Source organism: Gadus morhua, chromosome 23 (assembly GCF_902167405.1).
Source record: "Gadus morhua chromosome 23, gadMor3.0, whole genome shotgun sequence".
Lineage (NCBI taxonomy): Eukaryota > Metazoa > Chordata > Actinopteri > Gadiformes > Gadidae > Gadus > Gadus morhua.
Genome location: NC_044070.1, coordinates 686,428 through 702,485, shown reverse-complemented (window position 1 = coordinate 702,485; position 16,058 = coordinate 686,428). Strand labels below are relative to the sequence as shown.

At 43.5% G+C, this 16,058-nt stretch overlaps 1 protein-coding gene across 1 annotated transcript in view; it reads left to right on the top strand.

Moving 5' to 3' along the window:
* LOC115537029 (sodium channel protein type 4 subunit alpha) overlaps positions 1-8,621 on the top strand; it is a 297,785-nt gene extending 289,164 nt beyond the window's left edge. Inside the window, exons 31-32 of the mRNA XM_030348626.1 lie at positions 178-448; positions 1,703-8,621. Coding sequence (XP_030204486.1) covers positions 178-448; positions 1,703-2,988 — 1,557 coding nt within the window. The 3' untranslated portion in view covers positions 2,989-8,621. The remainder of the gene's footprint in view (positions 1-177; positions 449-1,702) is intronic.
* Positions 8,622-16,058: the final 7,437 nt, after the last annotated feature.

Below are 16,058 nucleotides of genomic sequence, written 5' to 3'. Positions count from 1 at the left end.
TTTTACAGTGCTCCCATTCTCTGCCTCTCTCCCTCCCCCCTTCAATCTTCTGCCTCCCTCCCATCATCGGCCTCTCCCTCTACCTCCCTCCCTCCATTCCATCCGTTCCCCCTCCCTTCCTTCCTTCCATCTGACCATCCTTTCCTTCCTCTCCCCCCTCCCTCCCTCCCCCTCCAGAACCCGGTGCAGGGCTTCTTCTTCGACCTGGCGGGAAAGCAGGCGTTTGACATCCTGATCATGGTGCTGATCCTGCTCAACATGATCACCATGATGGTGGAGACGGACGAGCAGGCGCCGCACATGGAGGCCATCCTGAATAACGTCAACCTGGCCTTCATCGTGCTTTTCTCTGCCGAATGCCTGGTCAAGATCATGGCGCTGCGCTGCTACTTCTTCACCGTGGGCTGGAACATCTTCGACTTCGTGGTGGTCATCCTCTCCATCGTGGGTGAGTCGGGACGGGGTGGGACCTCGTGGTGGTGGTCATCCTCTCCATCGTGGGTGAGTCGGGACGGGGTGGGACCTCGTGGTGGTGGTCATCCTCTCCATCGTGGGTGAGTCGGGACGGGGTGGGACCTCATGGTGGTGGTCATCCTCTCCATCGTTGGTGAGTCGGGCCGGGGTGGAACCTCGTGGTGGTGGTCATCCTCTCCATCGTTGGTGAGTCGGGCCAGGGTGGGGGCTCGTTGTTCGAACACGAGGTGGGATCTTTGAGTTCAAAGAATGAAGCAGAATTAAGACTCGGTTGTGATGTAGTCATCATCATCCTCATCACCATCACTCAAACATGATGTGATGGAACAGTCATGGAACACACACTCAAACCCAGGCACAAACACACACACAAGCACACAGTCATTCATTCTGAATGGCAGCATGTAGCAAGGCTCCTGGCTCAGCAGTCGACTGTGTGTGTGTGTGTGTGTGTGTGTGTGTGTGTGTGTGTGTGTGTGTGTGTGTGTGTGTGTGTGTGTGTGTGTGTGTGTGTTTTTGTATGTGTGGGTGTTTGTATATGTGTGTGTGTGTGTCTGTCTGTCTGTCTGTCTGTCTGTCTGTCTGTCTGTCTGTCTGTCTGTCTTTTGCTGCGGAGGTGAAGGTAACATGAGCAATCAGAGCTGCCAGAGGAGACAAATCAAACATGAGGGAACTGTAACATCAGTGTTTGTGTATGTATGTGTGTGTGTGGGCTAGAGAGAGAGAGAGAGAGAGAGAGAGAGAGAGAGAGAGAGAGAGAGAGGAAGTTGGTGACATATTGGATGAGAGAGAGGTTGACAAAGATCAAGAGAGAGCGAGTTTAAGAAACCACAGGACCAGAGGGAATCTTGAAGAATCAGAGAGAGAGAGACACTGATACGTTATTTGTGAAGGTTAGATGATGAGTGATGGATGATTGCAGGATGGATGCTTGTTTGTGAAGATGACATTGCCAAGGAAATTAATTGTAGGTTCAAACTGGAAATTTGACATGGCAGCCCTGCCTTGAAATAAATAAATACATCATGACAATAGTGAAATGCCTTTCTTTCTCTCTCTCTCTCTCTCTCTCTCTCTCTGTCTGTCTGTCTGTCTGTCTGTCTGTCTGTCTGTCTGTCTGTCTGTCTGTCTGTCTGTCTGTCTGTCTGTCTGTCTGTCTGTGTCTCTCTCTCTCTCTCTCTCTCTCTCTCTCTCTCTCTCTCTCTATGTCTGTCTCTGACTACTCCAGGCATCGTGTTAGCGGACATCATCGAGAAGTACTTTGTGTCACCGACGCTGTTCCGAGTGATCCGATTGGCCCGCATCGGCCGCGTGCTGCGGCTGATCCGGGGCGCCAAGGGCATCCGCACGCTGCTTTTCGCCCTGATGATGTCCCTGCCAGCACTCTTCAACATTGGCCTCCTCCTCTTCCTCGTCATGTTCATCTACGCAATCTTCGGCATGGCCAACTTCGCCTACGTCAAGAAGCAGGCGGGCATCGACGACATGTTCAACTTCGAGACATTCGGGAACAGCATGATCTGCCTGTTCCAGATCACCACCTCGGCAGGCTGGGACAGCCTGCTCAGCCCCATCCTCAACAACTCCCCCGAGGAGTGCAACGCCCAGCTGCCCCACACCGGCACCAACGCCAGAGGCAACTGCGGAAACCCCTCGGTAGGCATCACTTTCTTTGTGACCTACATCATCATCTCCTTCCTCATCGTGGTCAACATGTACATCGCCATCATCCTGGAGAACTTCAGCGTGGCCACGGAGGAGAGCACGGAGCCGCTGAGCGAGGACGACTTCGAGATGTTCTACGAGGTGTGGGAGAAGTTCGACCCGGAGGCGACGCAGTTCATCGAGTACGCCAAGCTTTCGGACTTCGCCGACACACTGTCAGAGCCGCTGCGAATCGGCAAGCCCAACAAGATCAAGCTGATCAGCATGGACCTGCCTATGGTGAGCGGGGACAAGATCCACTGCCTGGACATCTTGTTTGCCTTCACCAAGCGCGTGCTGGGCGAGTCGGGCGAGATGGACGCGCTCAAGCAGCAGATGGAGGAGAAGTTCATGATGGCCAACCCGTCCAAGATCTCGTACGAGCCCATCACCACCACGCTGCGCCGCAAGCAGGAGGACGTGTCGGCGTCTGTCATCCAGCGCTGCTACCGCCGCCACCTGGTGCGGAGACAAATGAAGGCGGCGTCCTTCCTGTACCGCCAGCTCACCACGCCGCGCCACGCCTCGGGCGAGGACGAGGCGGGTGGTGCTGGGGAGGAGGCAGTGGAAAAGGAGGGGCTGATCGCCGCCATGATGCGGGAAAACTACGGCTCTGGTGGGGCGGCCATGGAGCACTCCCAGACCGTCTCCACCATCTCCTCACCACCGTCCTACGACAGTGTGACACGGGCCACCTCGCAGCTCTTTCACGGGCTCACCCCCAAGACAGAAGTGCCTGGCGCATCACACAGCGACCTCAGCAAGCCGTCGCCACCAGAGGGCCCCGCGGACCCCAAGCATGGGGTGTAGCCGCGACTCAGCTGGGTATCAGAGGCAATAACGCGGACCCCCAGCCTGGGGTGTAGCCGCCATTCAGCTGGGGATCAGAGGCACAAAACAACTCAACTAAAACACAAAACAAAGGCTGATGGAAGATCTTCCTGTTTGGGGTGAAATGTGTACATTCATTTGATGAATTAACCATAGATCACTTTATAAGAGTGAGGAGGAAGCAAAATCAGGAGGGATATGAGAAGGACCGACGTATAAGGATCAATTAAAAGAGCAAACAATGAGGATTTTATCTTTCTTTTATCAAACTCTCTTTTCATCCAATTTGAGGTCCTAAAGTCCTCCCTGCCGGTTGTTGTCAGGAGATTCACATTGAGGTCCAGGAGCATCGAAACAAATGAAACAGCATTGAAACAGCGACCACTGGGATACCTGTGAACTTCCTGCATTGTCATGACAACGGGAGCCTAGACGGTTCGAGGAGTCCCCGATATTTTGACCTCAGGGGCAAAAGAGAGGTTCTACAGGGTCCAAACACTCAACTGATCTATCTATCATTCATTAGACAGGGAGGGCCTAATAGTCCACCCAATAGTCATCAATATTTATGAAGCATCTTGGCTTTAATAGACTGTGGGTGGGAACACTTGGACCACTTTCTGACCAGGCATTGAGGGACTAATGGGAATACAACAGAAAAGGGATTTTCATAGCCAAAAGTAAACTTTATCGATGTTAAAAGTCCTTTAATATTGTTGCGATTATTACATTTTCTTATGTTTTTTAGAGTAAGTTGAGCAAAACGATGAAATGATGCTGGTAGACTGGGCTGGCGTCTCACTTAACAACCAGGTTGCCGCGTCAGAAGGGGCAGAGAAACATTCTTTACCGTCTGGGATCGCTTCCCCTGTCCACCTGCTTTTATTGAAGAATTTTGCACTTTTGTTTAGTTTACCTGGGCTGTCACCCACAAACAGAAAAAACAAGCCGTTTAGAGCCTGATACCTAAGACTACATTGCAATGATTTTGTTTTAGTTGTCTTCTTTTTTGGGAGGTATTTTACTTGAGAAAGCACCACAACAGACGCCAGTAACACAAAACGAAACACATCCAAGAATCTCCTGATGCTTTATCTAGTCTACATCTTCATACCGCACGGTTCCCCATTCAAGCCGTGGATGATTTGTCATCAAGTAACTATTTTAAACGATGTCAACACTCCTGGTATACTGTATTCAACCTATGAATTCAGTTCTAACAGCTGTTTGCCCTTGTGTATAAGGGGGGCTCATCCACAGGGCCCAAAAGCCATGCACAAAAAGGAACAGAGTGGAGGTGTACTTCAGATACTACGCCGCTAGAAAGGATGAGGTAGACTTCTTGTCTTGAGAAGTCACTAAAAATGGGCCAGCATCCAACGTGCATTTCACACAATAAAAAACACTTTGATGTGGAATGTGGTGCTATGATAAAATTGTTTAAATACAGAGAATATGTCCAATAGAGATCAGGTTAGTTAGATGTACCTGAAGAACAGCCTCATCCTGCCCTCATTACTTGTGGCTATAAGTGAAAAAAACTTCTGATTCTTTGTTCTGCATTCATTTGCCAGTATATGTATACTGAACTTGCATGGCAAGTGGATCTGAAATCTAAAAATCATCCACTGTCAGGAAATCTGAACTGATGTGATTTCTCTGGCCATGCATCATTTATTTGGCAGGAATGAGGCTGGAAAAAACTCATTCAGGGCTGACTTCTGGTTGTTAAAGTGCTTTTTTCTCTTTTTTCTGAGTTGGATCAATAGTCAACGTTTAGAAAAACCATCACATCTGTAGTAAAGCCAGAAATAATTGAAGGAATAATGTTTTCAAGTGTGCTGAAGCAGATCAGGAAATGCTAATGTGTGCACTTCAGTGCAGTGAATGCACATTTTTAATACATGTGGCAGAAATACCCTTTTAAATACACTTGTTAAAATGAAGACAATTAAACAAGGTTTTTAAATGACTTGGCACCATGATTATTCAAACCGGGGCGATTAATGTCAGGTGTTTTTTTTTACAAACATAATAGAGTACTTTCCAGGGAAGGAAACGGACATGTAACAGAAGGTGGTTGATTTCAGCTGTATTGTCATGATTCGATGGTCTGTTTCAAGTGCCGTTAGGGACGGTAGTGACCATCCTTTTATACTGGCTGACAAATCCAGACCTGTATCAGTCCTGACCGCTCCTGGGCTGTTTACACATTTAGCGTATATTTATGAACAATGAAGACATTAGGAGAGCAGGTTGGATTTTAAAGAATATCCATTGCTGGTCCCACAATAACTTTATCTGAATTCTCCTATGTTCCAACTCTGGAGCGAAATAACTTATTTTCTTACCATAGATTCCCAAGAAATGTATTGATGCTTCTTATTTGAAGAAGGAGTTGCTGATGGATTGTTTTATTGATTGAATGGGTTGTTGTGTTAGTTTTTGTGTGTCATGATGTTCTGCATCACAGATGGAAAGCGGTGGCACCTTATCTATTTTGCACAGAGAAACAAAAAAACAAAACGTCTAGCAATAATGGTTTACTGATACTGATTTGATACCGCCTTACTTTAATGTGTTCCAGTGTATTTATCTGTGTATTATTGTCGGGCAAGTCATTGATAGCCTGCTGAGTTAATACATTGGCACTGTGTTCAAGAACAGTGTAGACATTGTAATTGGAGTCCTGAACACCTGGGCAACCAATGCTTTACAGACCAATCTTCTTATCATAATGGTTTATCCCCCAATGACGTAATCAAATCTGTCATAGCTTTGGTAATTCCAATTGGTTAACACTCACCTGTCCGGAGAGTGGTTTCTTCCCATTGGTTAATACATATGTTATTAGACTGGAATAAGAAAATGTTAAAGTATAGTGATATCCTTTTATTAAGAAGCAGTGTCAAAGTGTGCGTATTATAGAGCCTTTGTTTAGTCTGGTTGAAACTCAATAGTTCCAACGATAAACTCAAATAAGTCAGACAACTTCTCTCTATAAATATATTTATATATCTGTCTGTGTCTGGATTTCAATGTCTCTCTCCCTCCCCCTTTCTCTCTTCCTCTATCTTTTGATGATCGACCAAGGGAAAGTTGCTAATGCTTTACTAGACGATTTAAAACAAAGCAGAAGAACAATTTTACAGGCAGCGCCAGGACCCTATTCTGCTCTTTCTACGAAATTCTAAGTGGATAGACACCCACTTAGCGAGTCGACTCCAGAGACACGGCAGAAGTTAGCTCCACAAGCAGATTTCAGGGTTGCAGTTGTGTATTGAAGGGCTGATTTCAGTAGCAATAGACCGAGAGTGTGCCTGGTACACATGCCATGCCCCTCCCCCAACACCCTAGAATGCCTTTCCGTTGCTTCATGGGGTTACTGCTACTACTTTCTTTGTTTTGATTGGCTGATTGACCCGTGGATAGGTTCCATCAGTTTATGGATATTCATGCTTTTTATATGGACTCACCCCTCGTCACCCCAAGCGCACTCCCCACACACAAATACACACATGCAGAGGCATAAAGACACCATCATATTCTACTCAGAGAGCTTAGCGACTTCAAAGTGACATTATAGCTTCCTAACAGCTCCATGGTGTACGTTTAGCACAATGGGATGTAGCCATCACCAACCCACGGGCCGAGGGAGGCGCCCACAGGGCTGACTGGTGAGAAGGAGCACTGGGAGCGGATCAGGAGTCTGAAGACCATCACACCATGTCTCCTCAGAGCTTCCTTTCTGCCGCTTCTGATCCACATCCCCAAACGGACACGCAAACCATCCTGTACTAAGAAGATGAAAAGCTGCTTTGCCATCTCAAGACAAACGGACACACAACCATCTCTGTAATAATAGGATGAACCCGCAAAAAGAACAAAATGTGGTTTCATTGTTCATTATTATTATTATTATTAATGTTACTATTACTTGTGTGATAAATGCAATACATCAGCTAAGTGAACAGGCATCAAATACTGCTGTATCATATTTATGAAAGTGGAAATGAAAATGATATTTATTTCCTTTGTGGTGTGGATGTGGTTTCACCGCTCCCTGTTTACACACGGTTGTGAAATGGCCTGACACTCATCACAAACAGCCAATTGTCTGCTCAGAGGTTTATAACAGTTACGTCTGTTTGTGTGTTATTTCATGATTGCTAACAACAACGTCAGTGTCCTGGACATCATTGCTAGGTGTGATAATGTTAAAGTGCTCTTCTGCTCTGCCCTCTGTCTTCTCTCTATTCTGTCATCAACCATGATCCGTGGTTTGGTTAAAGACATTAGAAAGACATTATACTAATACCATTAGGATAATTATTATTATTATTTATTATTAATTTAACGGTATTATTTTATTATTATACAGACATCATATAACCATGAGTATGACCCTATATTCACCATATTTCTTATCTAATGTGAGTTGTAGAGGGTTTTTCATCTGCTTATGTCCCGCCCACCACACTCACACACATACACTGACTTTCCTCTTAGTTATCAAAATTGACAGAAACTGAATAAAAAACAAAAAGAATAAAAATGTCACAAGTCACAGGGAATTTTCAGGTTTGCAGCGATGAAAGCTACGTTGTCGATATAAATAAAAAAGAAAAAAGGTAAAAAATAAGAATATACATAGCCGATAGACCGTTCCACAGCCGTTGTGTATACAGAGGGAGGAGCAACTGGGTCAAGTAGGGTGCTGTACACCACCCAGCTAGAGACAGAAAACAGCGGATGACTGGGTGAAGGGGCTGTACACCACCCAGCTAGAGACAGAAAACGGGATGACTGGGTGAAGGGGGCTGTACACCACCCAGCTAGAGACAGAAAACAGGGGATGACTAGGTGAAGTGGGCTGTACACCACCCAGCTAGAGACAGAAAACGGGATGACTAGGTGAAGTGGGCTGTACACCACCCAGCTAGAGACAGAAAACAGCACCCATCCAGACAAACAGCTACAACAAGAATACCACTACTGAATAATATATATATAACTTTTTAGTACTTTGAGTTAAAATACTTTTTAGTACTTTGAGTTTAAATACATTTTAGTACTTTGCAAATACTTGTCTGTATATAAAACAAAAGCCTCTGATAATAAATGAGAAAAAAAAATACATACTGAATTCGGTGGTGATGTTGTAATTATGAACAAATGTGTGTCCTGTTGAGTGATTTGGTAGGGGTACGTTTTCCAATGTCTTAGCTAACCCTAACCCTGTTGTGTGATTTTGGTGGTAGTATGTTTATTTGTCTAATGTCTATTTTGGTTAAGAGACTAAAGCTGAAGAAGGCTCAAATTCTTGGTTTGTGTACGGCACTTCATATACTCTGTATACATACCATGTACTTCAAGGTACTGATTACAGTTACTGATTTAGAATGATACTGAGAATTGTACTTGTTATTTTTGTGCTTGGAGCCAAACTAAACACTAAACACTACATATAGCTAAACACTACACATAGATAAACTCCAAAATCAATGTTCCTGATATACACAAGTATTGACAAGGGACAAGTATTGTCTTTGTGTTCATAAAATGTATATAATCCATCTATACATTAAAACAATTGTCTTATTATATATATATATATATGAATCTCAACGTTCCTTAAAACAAAGATACGGTCAAAATCCACATTCCAAGATAGATGTAACACAGAGGTTTAAACTTTCTGAACCAAAGATAAGGTCGACATCAATGCCTAGATACATCTAATGTTGAGGTTTAAACTGCTCTCAGGTCTTCTGGGGTATTGGTCGAAATACAATCAGGGTAGGCTATATTCTGTTTGAGATTTGTGGAAAAACATTCTAACATGCATGCCAATATCCAATATTATTAAACATTATATGAACACAGTATTCTGAACAACCCCCAAACATATTGATTCTAGATTACTGTGATGGAGCGGGACGCTAGGATACATACATTCCATGAACATTAATGTATGCAATTTAAGCACAGTTCATGTTGCTTACGAGTTTATGAGTTCTGTGTAAAGTGTAATTAACTCAAATCTAGATGTATATGTATCACCTTAATAGTGAACGTAATTTTCTAATTTAAATAAATATTATTTAGCTTTTACTCCAAACCATAGCTCACTCGTTGCAATAAAAATGAGTGTGCTTTGATGGCAGCTATGCTGCTATGCTGCCATGAGCTTTGATGGTAGCTATGCTGCCATCAATTGTTTGTTTTTTGTAGTGAATTAGGTTCCACTGGTTAAACCTGCTTCCACTGCTTAAACTCAGTTCCACTGGTTAAACTAGGTCCTACTGGTTGAAGTAGGTTCGAGTGGTCAGGGGTCGTAAACTAGGTTCCACTTGTTAGGGGTCGTTAACTAGTTTCCACTGGTCAGGGGTTGTAAACTAGGCTCCACTGGATAAGGGTTGTAAACTAGACTCCACTGCTTAAGGGTTGTAAACTAGGTTCCACTGGTTAGGGGTCATAAAATAGGTTCCACTGGTTAGGGGTTGTAAACTAGGTTCCACTGGTTAGGGGTTGTAAACTAGATTCCACTGGTTAGGGGTCATAATCTAGGTTCCACTGGTTAGGGGTTGTAAACTAGGTTCAACTGGTTAGGGGAAGACACATCTTCTAAGGTGCCTCAGTGCCAGACAGAACAGCGCCTCCCTGAATGGTGCCCAGGCAATAAACCCTCATGGGAGAGAGGTTATTATTCATGGCCCGTGAGTACTATTTCTGTTGTTGAGTGCAATGATCATGGCAAGCTGCATATTGATAGGGATAAGAAATAAGGAACCAGATTAAAATTTCTTTCATTTCAAAATGTGGAATGTGTAATCATTTTAAATTATTAGTTAATTATAACCCACATTATTGAGTCAAATAGAGTGTTTGCGTGTGTGGGCATTAACATCTACTAAAATGATTTGTTGGAGGCACACAAACAATAGGAAGTGATGGAATTGGTTGGTGATCTAGGGGTCTACACATGCGAATAGAGCTTGAGCTTCTTTATATGAAAGGCCTAATAAAGGACATACAAGATTATCAATTTGGAGGTTCCAACCGGAAGTTATGTAATCCCTCCCTGAGAGGTATTTGGAAGATGTAGAGAAACATCATTAATGGGAGCCTAGATTGACTTGTGAATAAGATAGAGATGTCGGCCTCTATGATATAAATCTGAGCATAAGGTCTACTTTAGAATTGTTGCCACAGCCCACTGGCGGTTGTGTCTTTCATATGAAAGACGGCATTTAACTATATTAGAATGGTTGATTAGGCAGCTGTAGCCCAAATGAAGGGATGCAATGAGTAGGTGACATAGGGGTCGAGGAAACTCACAAGTGAGCCATAGAACTGGGGTCTCTTTAAGGTCAACGAGGGTCTCAAGGACATATACATGGAATCTCTGGCCTTTCAGGGAGGAACTCATAAAGAATTATCAAATGCTCCCTTGAAATGCATTGGAAACACAATGCATTGCCATGAATTCATCTAAATTTGTATACAAGAGATAGAAACTTGGCCAGTAAACGTATCAACCCAGGGCAGTCTGTGAAGAGGCCGCCTGCAGCTTCGCTACCCTAACCCTCCAACATCGTCCTTAAGACCATCCCTTAATTTGACTCCCAATTCAAACGCGTCTATATTTTACATTGGTTCTCACTTTACATGTTTCATTGACACACAACACTCATGAATTATAATGACATACCCTTGATTTAATACAATTGTTGAGTATTGCCTACCGTCATTTAACCCTCAGTTAACCCTCTATATTATATATATATATATATATATATATATACACAAACCCTGATATACTGTTTTATAAACATTGATATACGTGTATCCGAAACGTTGATATACGCGTATCAGAAACATTGATAAGAGACATCAGAAGCGTTGACATATGGGTATCAGAAACGTTGATATATATGTATCAGAAACGTCTATATTAGGGCTGTCAAGCAATTAAAAATATTAATCTAATTAATTACAGGCTCTATGATTAATTAATTTAAATATATTGCATACTTATATAAAATAACAAACTTGTAACCAATGTACTTATTGTAAGTCGCTTTGGATAAAAGCGTCTGCTAAATGCCCTGAATGTAAATGTAAATGTACTTACATTTTCCGAGAAAGTATTTAAAAATAATTTAATTCAAGTAGGCCTAAATTATGGCAGTGAGTGATTCAATGAATAATAGACATAATAGACTTTAAAGTTCAATGCCTCTTTTATTTAAAACATGTATTTCATTAACATACGGTGCATTTTAAGATCAAATTAATAACATTTCCATCTCACTCAAGATTCAATGCATCTCCGTCGAGTGTGGCTTGACGAGGCTGCCTGATAGCACCAGCTTCAGGGGCAGCTCGTTCCTGAGAGCTTGCTACCAAATGTTTTGTGTTGAGGTGATATTAAAAGGTTGATGAGCTCCGTTGAAAATTCCATACTACAGAGATTGCAGGTAATGCTGTTCCTATCTACAGTTCCGTCTGGGAGTTTAAACTTTAACTTTTCGTTCATGGGGCCGAGCAGCATCTTCTCGTCTGCCTCCATTTGGTTTCAACGCAAATGACGCACCGGGTCAAAGGGCACTACAGCAGCGCGATTAATCTGCGTTATTTTTTTTTCTGTGATTAATTAATCAGAATTAACGAGGTAATTTGACAGCCCTAGTATATATCTAAAGCATAATTCATCAGAAACACTAAGATTCAACGTTAACGTGGTTTGCAGGAATGACAAATAGCTATGTTTCATTCTGCCAACAGGGCCATGACGACAAAAATGGATGCTCAGAAGTAGGCCGTGGGCATTGGGCGGTTTTCTTTAAACTTCTAACAGTAATTGTGATACCTATGTTCTACCCATAGAGGGTCACCGTCTGATTATATCATTGGTTAGTGTGTTTGACTGTATGAAGAAAAGTACTGAGTAAATTTCCAAATGTCTGCTTATAGGTCACTTACTGTTATCCAAAAAGGAATCGGTTACTTTAATATGTCAGATATAAGCTATCTATACAAATAATATATATGAAGTAAAATACAACACAAATATAGACCTATACCAAAATAAAGGTAGATAGATTAGTCAAGTGCGTTGGACTCCAGCAGAAAAAGTCGAAAATGAATGTTGTTTCGAAAAAGAAAATTGTTAGTTATCAAATGTTATCAAAGGCTCCTTTGATAACATGTTATTTATGCAAACGATATGAATTAGAATTCGATACAAAGCAATCACTGAATTCAAAATGTACTGGCTTGTGTTTTCCTTGAGACCCAGGTTCAGTGATTTAAATAATAATCTGCACTGGATCATAGCCAGCTCCGAGGCCCAGCGGGAGAGATCTGAGAGATGAGGTCTGGGACCTGGGTTCAGTAGTGTCCATCATATCCTGGACCAGATCATCATCAGCTCTTGGTCTCGATTCAAGTCCCGTCGAGGTCGCTCTACATGGATAATGACTTTATTTAAAGAAAAAACAAAGTAAGTTACATGAATTGTACTGTTACCTAGTGCTGTAGTGCAAAGTGAGGTTGAAAATATGTTTTAGTAAAGCCACATAGTTTAAGACATAAAGAAATGAATGGCTTACATTTATTAAAAAGATTTTAATGTAGCCTGTGGAATTAGATGGGGGGTTTTGTAGCATTAATTTATTTTAGAACACAATTATTCTTGTGACAGAGTGTTACATATTCTTTTTAACAGACAGCTTACAGTGCTCAACAGTTGCACTTAAATAAACAGACTATTAGCTTACTGTGCTCAACAGTTGCACTTCAATTTAAATCAGCTCAAAATTATAAAATAAATGAATAAAGTAAATACAAGAAAATATCTAATATAGAAAAATACGCAAAAACACTACATTAGTAAAATACAGTCAAATACTAGTTTAGAAAATACGGCAGTGGCATGACTGTAAACAGGAGATGTAAAATAACTTCTGTTACATACACATTTCACCACTATAAACATTAATTGGTCATTCAATAAAGTAAACATTAAATGACTCATTTCACACATAACAATATACACATCGACTTACAACACTTACATTTCAGCAAACTTGAACTAAGGCAAGCTCCTCCCGAAGTTTCCAGTGGACTTATTTCCCCCTCAATACTGCCACCTTGTGACCAGACTGCCACACTAACCGTTGCAAACCACCCGCAATCCCATTCCCAAGTACTACATCTGTTAGTGTTATATTCATAAAGAAAACTACAAACAACAGGTTAATCAAACATAATTGGTTAAGAACTGTGATGTGCGGAGGCATTAACCGTGACTACCGTGTAGGTTTCATTAATAGAACTGCTTTATTTCCGGACACATGGATATGACGTCACAGGTATGGCACTACGGTGGCCCATACATTCATATATCACTACATTTTCCCCTTTTAAGTCATTGAGATATTCATGCATTACCCAAAACAGAACAGGCATAATTTCCATAACAGGGTCACATTGAACTAGGATTTTGGGGTAGACTGCCCGCCATCCACAGCAACGTAGGGATTATTCTGCCCTCAATAGTTGCTGTCCCTATTGCTCTGAAACAGTCCAAGAAGTCCATGGGTTTCCGACTTCGGCAACAGCCATACAGTCCAATTCCATTTCGTAACTCCAAAGTGCATTTCTTGTAACAACTGTATGTCGGTATGAAAACAGTCAAAATCTCCACAATAACATTTCAACTTAATAACATAACCAATCCCTGCTTTAATTTGAAGGTAATCATAAGTGCATTAAAGCAGGCCTAAGAGTTAAGTGTCCCTATACCTGTAAGGAAGTCCGACCTCACGACCTCTTGAAGTCACCTGCACTCTTTTTCCTGAACCTGTTGTCTGTCAACAGGTGCAGGCTGTAGCTTCTCTTCCAACATAGGAAGTGTAGTTCTGATGCGTCTCCCAGTCATGAGCTGAGCTGGGCTCGCACCGGTTGCTGCACTAGGGGTAGCTCTGTAACACAACAGAGCGAGATGTGGATCGGGCTGCTTCAGGATGTGCTTGGCCGTCTGAACAGCCCGTTCTGTTGCACCGTTCGCCTGGGGTTAGTGAGGGCTAGTTGTAGTATGGGAAAAACCATACTTCTCACTAAAGTCTTTGAACTCCCCAGATGTGAACTGTGGGCCGTTGTCATTCACCAGTTCAAGTGGTATCCCCCATCTCACGAACATGAATCTGCATGCTGAGACTTTCTGTGTTATCTCACTGCTAATGCGTGTGTTGCAGTAGAGGAATGTCACCTGGGAGAGTTGTTACCTGAGAGAGGTGTAACCTGTGAGAGAGAGAGATCCAGAGACTGTGCTCAACACCAACAGAACCAGGAAGCGCATGGATCGAGTCTTATGATTTAGTTTGGAGCATGTCTTAAGTTTGATTCAAAAAATAAAAGAGTTCCCAACAAAGGGACGAAGGAAACTGGTCTCCCCACGCTCATTGACCTGCTACAGGCGGCCACCCATTTCTGATAAAGGCTATGATCTGCAGCAGCTCACCGTCCTGTTGAGTAGCTGTGCGGATCTCGCTGAGTCTTTGTGATGAGACTGGAGCATTGGCAACGACTGATTCCACGTAGGCCTGTACCTCGTGCTCCAGCTCCCCATCACTCACCTCGGATAAGGGCTGTCTGGAGAGTGTGTCGGTGATGACTAACTGTTTCCCTGGAATGTGCTCGGCCACCACATTAAAATGAAGAAGGCGCATGAGAAGCCTCTGAGACCTAGGAGGAGCTTTGTCCAGGTCGTAGGTATTGCTAAGCGGCACAAGGGGTTTGTGATCTGTGTGCATGTGAAAACTGTCCATACCTTATACTTAGCGTGCAAACCTCTCGCAGGCCCACACACACGCCAGGCACTCCTTTTCAATTTGTGAGTACCTTTTCTCGGCCTCTGACAGTGTACGAGAACAGAATGCCACTGGCTTCCACTCGCCGCCATGTTCCTGCATTAACGCAGCCCCTAAGCCGTAGCTGCTCGCATCTGCACTGACGACAGTCTTCCTGTTAGCTTCGTAGTATGCCAGAGCAGGGGCTGACACAAGCATGGCTTTGACAGTCTCAAACGCTCTTTCCTGTGCCTCATTCCAGACCCAGTCGTTTTCCCTCTTCAGCAGATCAGTGATCGGATGCAGTTTGGTGGAGAGATCAGGCAGAAATCTCCCAAAATAGTTGATGAGGCCCAGGACCTGACGCAGTTCCTCGACACTTGTTGGACTGGCCATTTGGGTGACTGCCTTCACCTTGCTGGGGTCCAGCCTCAGGCCATCCGCACTGATGAGGTGTCCAAAGTACTGAATTTCTGACTTGCCAAAGTGGCATTTGGCCCTGTTCAATTTCAGTCCACTGTCTTTGACACTCCTCAAAACTGCATTCAGACTACGGTCATGCTCCTCGGTCGTGGCTCCATACACCAGAATGTCATTCATCACTACGACAAGCCCCTTGAGGTCCTTAAGCAGAGTGGACATCTGTCTTTGAAAAATTTCTGGGGCTGACGTTATCCCGAATGGGAGTTTACGGAAACAGAACCTGCCAATGGGAGTAATGAACGTTGTCAGCTTGCGGCTATTCTCCTCCAATGGGATTTGCCAAAATCCGCATGAAGCGTTGAGAGTGGAGAATATCTTCGCTCCAGCCAGCTTTCGAGCGATATCTTCAAGCGTTGGCAAATGTACCTCTCACGCTTTACTGCCTTGTTCAGGCGTTTTAGGTCTATGCACACTCTTACTTCGTTGTTCTGTTTTTCGACAGGTACCATCGGGGCACACCAATCCGTGGGGTCCGTGACTTCCTCGATTATGCCCAGGGACAGCATGCATCATAATTCGGCTTCAACTTTTGGCAGGAGAGGAAACGGGATACGGCACGGCATTGTCAGGGTGTAGGGCTCTGCATCCGGCTTCAATTCAATCTTCACAGGGTCACACTTGAACAGGCCGATGTCCCCAAACACACCCTCTAGCAGATCTGATGCAACAGCATTGACTCATCACCAGGCCCATTCTCTTAGCGACACT